Source organism: Amphiura filiformis, chromosome 6, assembly GCF_039555335.1.
Source record: "Amphiura filiformis chromosome 6, Afil_fr2py, whole genome shotgun sequence".
Classification (NCBI taxonomy): domain Eukaryota; kingdom Metazoa; phylum Echinodermata; class Ophiuroidea; order Amphilepidida; family Amphiuridae; genus Amphiura; species Amphiura filiformis.
Window position 1 is genome coordinate 37,175,523 of NC_092633.1, and position 10,923 is coordinate 37,186,445.

General features: G+C 37.9%; 2 protein-coding genes across 2 annotated transcripts; both read right to left on the minus strand.

Annotated features, from left to right (window-relative positions):
- Positions 1-1,223: 1,223 nt before the first annotated feature.
- LOC140154252 (D-beta-hydroxybutyrate dehydrogenase, mitochondrial-like) lies at positions 1,224-7,417 on the minus strand. The gene is made up of 5 exons (XM_072176839.1): positions 6,922-7,417; positions 6,696-6,830; positions 5,579-5,731; positions 4,976-5,109; positions 1,224-4,600 (listed from the first exon to the last, which is right to left on the minus strand). The coding sequence occupies exons 1-5, from the start codon at positions 7,208-7,210 to the stop codon at positions 4,196-4,198; spliced, it is 1,116 nt and encodes a 371-aa protein (XP_072032940.1). The 5' UTR covers positions 7,211-7,417; the 3' UTR covers positions 1,224-4,195.
- Positions 7,418-7,754: 337 nt separating this feature from the next.
- On the minus strand, positions 7,755-8,108 carry LOC140154508 (uncharacterized). The gene has a single exon (XM_072177076.1). The coding sequence runs from the start codon at positions 8,106-8,108 to the stop codon at positions 7,755-7,757; it is 354 nt and encodes a 117-aa protein (XP_072033177.1).
- Positions 8,109-10,923: the final 2,815 nt, after the last annotated feature.

Consider the following 10,923-nt stretch of genomic DNA (forward strand, 5'->3'; position numbering starts at 1 on the left):
TTGGAAAAGCTCGTTCATAAGCAACTGTATAAATATGTTACTGATAATAATATTTTGTATACTGCTCAATCTGGTTTCAGAAAACTCCACTCTACATGCACAGCTCTTATTAAAGCAATTGATAAGTGGAACATGGAAATAGATAATGGAAATTATGTTGTGCTGTTTTTGTTGATCTCAGCAAAGCATTTGACATGGTTAATCATGAATTTCTTGTGCACAAATTACAGTCACTTGGTATTTCAGGAGTTGAAGGTAGCTGGTTTAAATCTTATCTTGAAAATCCAACACAGCATGTATTGGTTAATGGCAAAATTTCAAATCCAAATTATGTTAATGTATCTTGCCATTTATGAGTCATCATCTTGTCTGCATTCTTAAATTAAGTTTACAATAACAATTGCAATAGGTTTGTTAGCATATCAATGTATTTTTCTTATGTATTTTCTAATGGTTTTTTATCAATTATCATATTTATGTATATATATATATATATATATATACAAATTCAAAGTATAGACCTCTGGCAAGGCAACCGTTACTTAAAGTTTCACGGAATACCCTCACTTACGATCATTGGGTAAACCGATCATCAGACGGATGATCGGTTTCCATGAAACTTTAAGTAACGGTTGCTTTTGCTAGAGGTCTATACTTTGAATTTGTTTCTATAGCTCACCTGTAATGGGTTTGAGCACTCTAAATTCCAAAGTTAGTCACTTGTAAAGTATACTTGTTATATATATATATATATATATATATCTTTTATGTCTTTTACATCAGCATGTCTCTTAATATTATGTTTTTTTATGGTTCGATTATATGTTTATGTAAATATTTATATTCTTATGCAATTCTTATGAAGTTTCTAATGTTTTTTATCAAATATTCAATAATGTATATACATATCTTTTATGTCTTTTACGTCATGGTTTTATGGATTATATGTTTATGTAAATATTTATTTTCTTTTAACATGTAAAACTGTGTTTTATACGTTAAGCAGGGCCCTGCTGAAAATCAATTTTATTGAGCAGGTTACCCTGTGGAAATATTGTGAAATAAATAAATAAAATAATATTGACCATAAAAACGAATTAATACAACTGTCTCTCAACACGCGATATTCAAAATTCTCGAGCGACGAAATTCCCGTCGAGTGCAATGACGTCTCAGTAATAGAATGAAGACTGACAACAATTGAGCACAAGTAACCATTACGTCATTACACTAGGCAATTTCGGCGCTGGAATTTTGAATATCGCGTGTTGAGAGCCGGCTGTTTTTATTTGTTTTTATGGCCAATATGAGTTTGTTTCAAATAAAATCACGTAATTCGTACTTGATGTTTTTCTAACATATAAGGCATAATGTTGTGATTGCCGGAGTCATCCTGTAATCTGATCCCTTTACTTCTTGTTTACTGGCCAGTGATTATGAAAATCATCCACATACTAATCTGAGGGCCGTTGGCACTCCGTCCATTCCATAAGGTGTGTAAACTACCATAGCAATAGGTGAAAAAAAATTTGGAATATATCGCGCTGCACTACAAGCAGGTTGTACTTATCACCTTCCGCACTTCTACTAATCTTACAGATGCCAGTGATCAGCATGATATGGTTCAATCTAGAGATTCCGCGTGAACGTTCTAGTGCAGCGCGGTATAATCAACAATTATCATTTACGTTGGTTGTAAAGGATATGGCATTACCCGTTATTTCTTAAACATACACGGTGCGTTGGCTTTTACTGATTTACTGGTATCAACGGTGTCAAAATCTGTATACATCGGTAAGTAATTTTCCGGGTAACTTTTTCACAACGTTTTGAGCCAGTAATGACACCCGCACAGTGTCATCGCCCCCATATCTTCATGGCAGGAATCGCCATGATGGTAGGTTGAATCCACAGCCACACATGGTCATTTTGTTCCGACCTGTTTGAGACGCATAATGGGCCGACGGACATCCGACTCTGGTGACTGACCTCTGTAGATGTCAGTGAGCATGGTATACGTCAAGACGTCATCTGCTTTTAGACTGCCTCCACCAGTTGCCTACGCTGCGCTATCATCCGTGCATCTTCCGTGACCCGAGTATTTACGAATGAGGGCAGTTTTTGTTCGGCACATATAAAATCAGAATTTTTGTCAGTTTTTGAGTTCAAAACGCACGGTTCTTTTTCAATACGCAAGCTAACGACTATCATATCCTTTCAACACATATATTCAAGTGCAAGCATCGAAATCGGCTTCTTTAGAATAAAAAAATTACGGGAGATATTCATCATTTTCTACCCCGGTATCCAAAGATTTATCGTCTGAATATCAAATCGTGCATAGCACATTCACGTGTATCGATCCGGGTATTGAGTTTAGTGTCTCTGCTGTACAATGTAATCATTAACCAGGCGATGTCGGTGTGACCCGCGTTATCTTAATGTACTGTTTTAAGATTGAGGGTTCCCTTCAGTAATTTCGGGTCAAGTGATTATCAAGGAATAAAGGCAGCGCTTCAGAGCATTCAGTCAAGGGGTGACACTGAATTCACGGTTGTTCTATTACGGCACAATCCGGCAACGGTGAAGGCATCAGTGATTTGTTTTTCAAATGTTAAATGGCTAGTGAAAATTAGAGCTACTACAGCCCGTCTCACGTCTGTTAGAAAATATTTCCTATCCCTATCGTAGTCTCAGCCTCAAACCAACTAACATCTCACCAGTCATGAACAACACGCCCATTATTTCTGTATGCTTCTCACCTTTTATCTAATACCTATACCGCATACCACAAAAATCATTTGGCTACCATGATATATCATGTCAGCTTTGGGATACATATTTCCGGGGGGCACTTAGAATAATATTTGTAAGCATCCGCGTGAAAAAAAACGCGGATTTAGGGTGGTTTTGAAAAGCAAAACAAGGATCGGCGTGGATCCGCGATTAGGTTCTCAAAACACTCATTTTACAAGAAGAAGGGGTGTTTTTTTTATGGACGATCCTCGCTTAGGGTAGTTTTTTTAAATTGCTCAATTATTGGCCATTAGTGGGGACATATTTATCAAGTTATTCAGGACAAAAGAGTGGTTTCCGAGTGTGTGGCCTGGTGTACATGTGTACGGTAATTTTAATGTTAAGCTTACCGATGAATGGCACTCATACCGGCACACGCAATGTCTATCCTTGTTTAGGGGTAAATTTCAAACCAATTCCTCGCTTAGGGTGTTTTTATAATGCATATCCTTCTTTAGGGGCAAATATCAAACTAATTCATCGCTTAGGGTGTTTTTATTTCAGTAAAATCCTCGTTTAGGGTTAGTCACAGTGCAGTTAGGCTGCACAGCAAACACGATTCGACCTTTGCAGTACTTAAACCTGGTTAACAGGAAATTACTCCAGCAATATCAATCGATAAAGTAATGCACTTATGCCCAAATATGTCACTTGCCAATCAATAATCACCCACTTTAAATCCCTGACTACCTCCACTGACCAAAGTTATGGACAGATTTGGGAGTTGTTTTTGCTGTTATCTGTCATTTACATATCAGGGAGGTACGACCATTTGCATATGCCCCACCTACTCAGTTTTTAGCCTACACGTAATGTATACATTATTCTTGATTGACAACAAGTACAAAAAATATCCGTCAAGTGGTTTAGTTTTAATGCCCTTCGGAAGAGAGCGGTCCACAAATGAGCGATAGTCACTAAAAGTGGCATTCGATTTGACAGGAATTTTGCAGGCCATGCCGTGCCCTTCCTTACTAAACACAAAAGTGCGAATATTTCCAAACATCTAAATTAGATAAAAATTTAGGACATGTTACAAAACTATAGTTTCTAGAATTTCAGAGAGTACAAAAAATATTGGCAGGTTAGTTTTCACACAGTGACGTTAACATACACTGTTTGTAGAGGTCACACGTCAATGGTGAGAGCACTGTGTATTGTGTATAAGAAAATGGACAGTAACTGCAGTATGTTAGACACATCTTCGATATCATACCTTAGGGTCATTTTTTAAATCAATTCACGTGGATGCTTACAACTTTTATACATGCGTTGCCCTCCGGGAAGATCTACAAATCATACCAGTAGGCCTATTATCATTTAATTTATTCTTGTTCGCGATTGAAAGTTCGTCGAGCGCACCCAATTTGGACAGTAGCAATGGTAGCATTGTTTCAGTTTAATCGTTCTTATTCCTATCCTGAAGTACTGCCGGTAATCCTAAAGCTTCTTGTTGTTTATACATCTTGATATCTGAAAGCCACGTGGGTAGTAGGTTGTAACGTAGGAATTCTCGATATGATGCTGGTGCAAGCAGGCCACCAATCACATATCGATGTTTGGGATGTTTGGACAAGATGGCGTCGATCATAGCATCAATAACCGGCGTGATATCCCTATAGCTTTCATATTTGCGATGTTGTGACATTCCGTATTCTATGGTGTCGACATAAGCTCTACCGTACACTTCTTTAGTGGCTTCATCCATTCCATTCCAGATAAAATCTGCCCGTTCTTTGTCGTTATGGAGGAAGCTTATAATGTTAGTAATCCCACCATATGGCCCAGGATGGATGATTGCCACCTATATGATACAATCGAGACATAAATACTTCTAATAAAGAAAGTCCACACTTATGTAACCAGTCCTACACCAATACCGGATCTTGTTATGACAATTTATTTGATAAGGTAGTGTGCAGAATCTTAATAACTCCGATTTGATACCAAATTTGCTCCCAAACACTCTAAATTTACCAAAATTGATAACAGTATATGAAAGTTGGTGCATTTTTAAAAGTTGCAAATTAAAACGATGCACGCGGTCGAAATTGCTAAACTTGGTCAAGCATGCTTGGGCCTCTGCCGACTACCCCAAGTGCCGGTATAATTCGCGGTTTATTCAGTTTTTTTATAATTTCATACTCATTTGATGATATTAAATCTTATTATATCTCACCTTAACACCCCATTTATGCATTTCATAGCGCAAAACGTCATTGAATGTGTCTGCAGCAGATTTTGTCATGCAATATGCAGCATTGGCAGGATTACACCAGCGCGCCATCACACTCGTCATATTGACAAACCGCCCTGGATATGAAGTAAATAGAATAAACTTAAATAAAATTGGGCAGTTAGATCCGTGATTAAACGGATATCAATTTAAGAAGCTTTGCATTTATTACACTGCTACTTTAGGATATATCACACCATGTGGCAGACAACAACCCCAACGGCTCCCCATTTTACAGCTTGGTGAAGTGGGACAAGCGAAGTAAAGTGTCTTGTTCAAGCACTTCAACCTTTCAAACCCAATCGACACTCGTAAATTCACCAATATAATGATATTTGCCCGCCATTTAGAATTTTGGAGCATAAGGTAGCCATTTTGGAATTTGCGGTAGCTAAATAAACATTTTTAACGTTTGATACCCGCTATATAACATGACAAAAACGATTTGTTGCTGCACGGATTTTTATTCTCACTGCACGAACGGGCCCCTCACGTTAAAATAGTCCCTGTGTTTGGTTCTGTGTTAAATTACTCTGTAATCTGTACCTTTGCTTTCTCTGATCATAGGAATAAATGCCTTAGTGACGCGTACTGTCCCAAACGTATTCACCTCCATCATATCCTTGAAGAGTTGCAACGGTAACATCTCGATTTCAGCATATCTCTGAATACCGGCATTATTTACGCAAGCCCAGAAAACTGCATGTAAACACAAAACATCGAAAATATTTTTTATCAAATGGAAACTCCAAAGTAAAGAATCATCTATGGATAGAATAACCCAGTCAGTATAATGCAATAGCTCTTTTTTCATTGAATCATATGTTTATTTTATCTCATCAGTATTGAGGAGGTATTTATTATTTTGTTATTACTTGTCTGAAATTTATCGATGGACCCAAACTGAATGTGATATGCCATTAAATCCCTTTTATATATTTATCGAGAGATACAAAATAATTAGTTTTCATAATGATATCAATAATTATAATTGTAACCCGTACGAAACTCGGGGAGCTGATCCTGGTTGCGAAGGTTATTTATGGAATGTCTATGTGTGCGCTCTTGAAGCAGCAAAGTCCCTGATTTTGTTGTTAAATGGTTTATAGAATGATGTGAGGCCGTAGTGGTCAGCAACAACCTGTAACGTGTGCTGTGGATCAACGTCTAGGCGTTGGGCCTGTGCGACTGAGTGTACACTGTATGGCGCACTATAAATCGCTGCGCTTTTTTTTTAGGAATACTGACGTGAATTTTAACAGCAACAAGAACAATAACAATGTCAAGGAACTAGGGAACCTTTTGGTGAGATGTAACGTACACTAAAATGCCCTAAAATGTAGAGGGCGACGTCATCAATGTTAGGGACGGTTCTGCGAATCCAAAATAATAACGGCTTTCTTCTGTATTTGGAACTCACGACAATATCACTCAGTGCGCATTTAATTGGGCACACAGCCTCAAATCCTCAAAAGCGTTCGCCCAAAGTCATGATGTACACTCGTACACGCTTAAAGACGACGCATAGATGCGAGGGCGAAACAGCTGCCTCAACGCAGTGACGTCACTGCCACATCAGGGTGAAAAATTGTATATACTTGAAATCCATTATAGTTAACTTGTAAGTCTTTAAACCAAAGTGATATATGATATAGACCCCTACCTAATTTTTCTTTGATGACTGCTTTAGAAACTAGATTTCTTGCTGCTATGACGGCTTCATCGGAAGTGACATCACATGGTATAATTGTCAACCTCTTGGAGCTCTCTGATGATAAAGTTCGTGCATCAGCTCCAGCTTAAAAGAAATAAAACAATTTATATAAAATAGAATGTCGCATTTTGATTGATTACGTTGGTAATTGTTGTAAAGATAAATTGAGTCTCACCTGGTAAGAGACAGCCAGCGAACACCCGGAGTCCAATTTGATCACATCTTAGAGCCAATTTATGTCCTATTCCAGTATCACATCCTGTGATAAATACAGCTTTACCCTCGGGTTTAAAACGTCCCCTTGGGATCAGCTTTTGGGCAACATACACGCCAGCAAGAGCAAAAATTGACGCAATGAATTTGGCGGAAATACTGTAAGGTTCTAGGGAATATACACAATACGAAAAGGACAGAAATACTACCGTGAATATAATATATGTATGAGGTCCGACGCACGTTTCCATAGCGAAAATATTATAAGTTCATATTCAGTACAGCTCTCAGTGTGTTTGTATCGATAGGTCTGTTTGGTTTTGCTGCTTTAAACTAACAACTTTGACCTATCGAAAGATAGCGGGTAAAGTACGAAGCTTTACACGCGCGAGGCGATGCTATTATCACGTTTATCAAAACTTAAATAGTAAACGAAAATTGTTCCCAGGTCAGTTTGTACTGATTAAGTGTGCTTATTATAAGCCTAGCAATCTTGAACAGTTCTATTGTTTATTTCAATTAATATTTAATTGATTTATAGATTAACCTTGATCACAATAGAAAACAATTGTTTAACCCTGATTCGAAAAAGGTGGTAATGAAGCAATGTCTGTGACACACAGCGACAACGCCTGGTAAATAACTATATTGTGCAGGCAGGGAAACTAAATCAATACACGTGTATCCTCTATGCACGCATATTGTATTCACACGTGTATTGATTTTCAGACGATGAGATCTTTGGATACCGGGTAGAAAATGATGAATATCTCCCAACATTTGACCTACCTTGGCCTAAGGTGTCGGTACGGGAGGATCACTCTGCCTTGCCATCTGTGCCACGATGCTTTGCCGAGTTGGTCTCTGTTTTGCTAGCATTCCAGCTTCTACCAGGGTTGTCATGTTAATGGTTGAGGAGTCTGCCTTGTTGCAATCCGTCCATTTCTTTGCAGGTCTTCCTTTTGGTCTCTGTGGAAGTATGCTTGCTTCCAGGAGGATTTTGGGGTATCTTGTGTTTGGCATTCTTTGGATGTGTCCAAAGAACCGCAGTCGTTTCTGAGTTACTCTGTTTAGGATGGTGTGGTTCATCCCTAGCGATTGGCGGATGGTTGAGTTTTTAATTTTGTCTAGACGAGATACTCCCAACATTATTGGTTTCTAAAGAACCCAAGTGTAAGGCTTGCACTAGAATATTTGTGTTGAAAGAAAAAGTGAACTTCAACTGTGCGTTTTGAAATCAAAAGCTGACAAAAATTCAGATTTTATATGTGCAGAACAAAAAAATTACAGCTTCCCTCATTCGTAAACACTTTACTAGTGCAGTGTAGACCACTGGTGGAGGCAGTATAAAGCAGATGACGTACCTGGCTCACTGATATACAAAGGTCAGTATTGTCAATAGCCTTAGCCTTAAGGTTATTCATTATTTTAAACTGTTGCGATTTGGTAGTTCACAGCATCTTACGTATGGTAGTGAGCTTTGGCAAAAACTGCTTTGTTCAATTCATAGCGAACGTGTAGAAGAATTAAAATATCACAGATATACTTTTATAGGTGCTGCGGTTCTTGAGTTACGTTGTAAAGAGGGCTGAAACAACAACACTTTTGTAAAACGTACAGAACTCATTAACAACAATAAATTAAGCAAGTTTGCAAAGTATACGACTTGTAGAATGAACTTTTGCAAAACATCAACGTGTTAATTTTCAATAATATATTGATCTAGATAATGAAAATCGATTTTTAGGTTGCTTCGACCAACAATACCTCGTCTACCCTTAAACAGGTCGGAACAAAATGGCCATACGTGGCTGTTAAAGAACTAGTGGATTCATTCTACCATGAAGATATCGGGGCGATGACACTAGGTGTGACATTGAAGAGCAATGTCTCAAAGAACAACATAAATTATCCAAAATCCACCTTGGGCAAATTTTAAGTATTTGTAAGTGGCAAGGTTTACACAATACAAGGGTCAAAATCTGGAAATGTTTCGATCGTTTTAAACAACTATACCAAATTATGTATTCCAGGGCTCGTTGACTGAAACCAGGTTCGGTTGTTCAACATTACACAGGGTCATTGGCAGCCGCAGTATGTGGCCCTCACGGCATTGAGCCCGAAAGTAGTGATAGGGTTCAAGTACTCATGAGGGCAGGGAGGAAAGGGCATTGGACAAGGCTAGGCAGAATGCCAAAATAATCGCAACAAAGGAATACAGAGTTGTAGGGAATGGCGACGACGCTGACGTAGGCGCTGAAGCAACAATATTAACACCGTTAGGAGACACATAAAGAAAGGGTACTATTTGACACCGTAACATAAAACCAATAGATTATTAAAGTCTGGATCTGACAATTCCGAATCAGCATGTGTCTTATTGTTATTTAAATTATTAAATAGCATTGTTATTCAAATCATAACCTTATATGAGGGCGCTAGTCGTGTCTACAGACATAGGTTGCCTCGAAAGTAGGATCTAGTACACACAATGACTACCAAGTGCGCAAAACAGCCGTGAAGTTCAAAATCCCGGTCTTAAAATGTTCACTAGCTCACGTGTTCTTACCTTTGCGTTGGTAATAAAAGGTGAATTTATTGCCCTTTTAGAAGTGTTCTCTGTGGATTACTCTCGGGTTAGCCTATGGTGTTATTCACCTGTTAATACATGTGTTTGTTTGTTTGTTTGTTTTTTGTGGGGTTTTAGGGTTGATACACTAATTATTTGGCTATATTATAACATTTGCTGAGGAGAACGACCTCAAAATATTTTTAAATTCTGGTTTTTACACGATTGTAACCAGTGGTAATGTACTTAATAGTAAACAAAGATGCTCTGCAAAAATCAAGCTGTTGTTTTGTGGAAAATAAATACGAATCTATTTCTACAGAAATGTTCATGATAATATGGTTAGAGTACACGATGTATTGTTGGTCGAAGCAGCCTTTAATTTCACGTATTGCATTACTATTACAAAAAGTAGACTTTCTTTGAAAAAACAAATCACTGCTGCCTGATGGAGTCATAGTAGTTGACCCGTTTCCGGTATCCCGTGACCTTGCTAGAGGGCGTTTTTACTTTCTTCAACAGGTACGATTCGCTTCACAAACGTCAAGAAATAACCTGAATACAACGGCCGAGGATTTTTTTAACTCCCTGTACTTGGGACTGATGGGGAAAGACACACGACAGATATGTAAGCCACGACAAAACTCCTGTGAAATGCATAAAAATGTCCCGAAAAAGTATTAAAACCAACACAACCGAACAGGTAGACAATTCCAGCGATAATGAAATTGATGGTAAAAGTACAACAACAACAACAACAAAATAAAAAATAAAATAAAACCTAAACCCAGGAAATTTCCCGAAAACTTACCTCTCAGATACAAAGATAAAAACCTAAACCCATGAAATTTCCCGAAAACTTACCTCTCAGGTACAAAGATAATAACCGCCAACCCCTGCTAAAATGAACTAATGTAACACAAATCACACATCATGGAAGTTATTTAATATTAAAAAAACATGGAGATGATCCGTGTCCAGAAGAAAGTGAATGCACATGGCAAAAGCACCTGCAGCCAAAAAGTTGGGAAATGACAGACACAGATCAACCCAATTGACATAATAAACAAACAACAAAATCATGAAGAGGAATCATTATTCATTACAAAACAACGCATAATTAATTGTACACAGTAGTTGTAAAAAAGAAGTGAAATCTCTGATATCAGGGAAAGGGCCGAGTATGAGTTTAGTGTGAATTACCGATAAACAGCTGGCTCACTTTTTAAATCGCAAACCAACGGAATTCGTCATAGATTTGCGCTGCTGAAAATAAACAGTCGTGAATTTAAAATAGTGTCTGCACATGAACTTTAACCACAAGCTTACCCAACATTAATGTTAACGAGTCCATGTAGACTTAAATGAATCCGGGTGGTAAAAGGGGGAATTCCC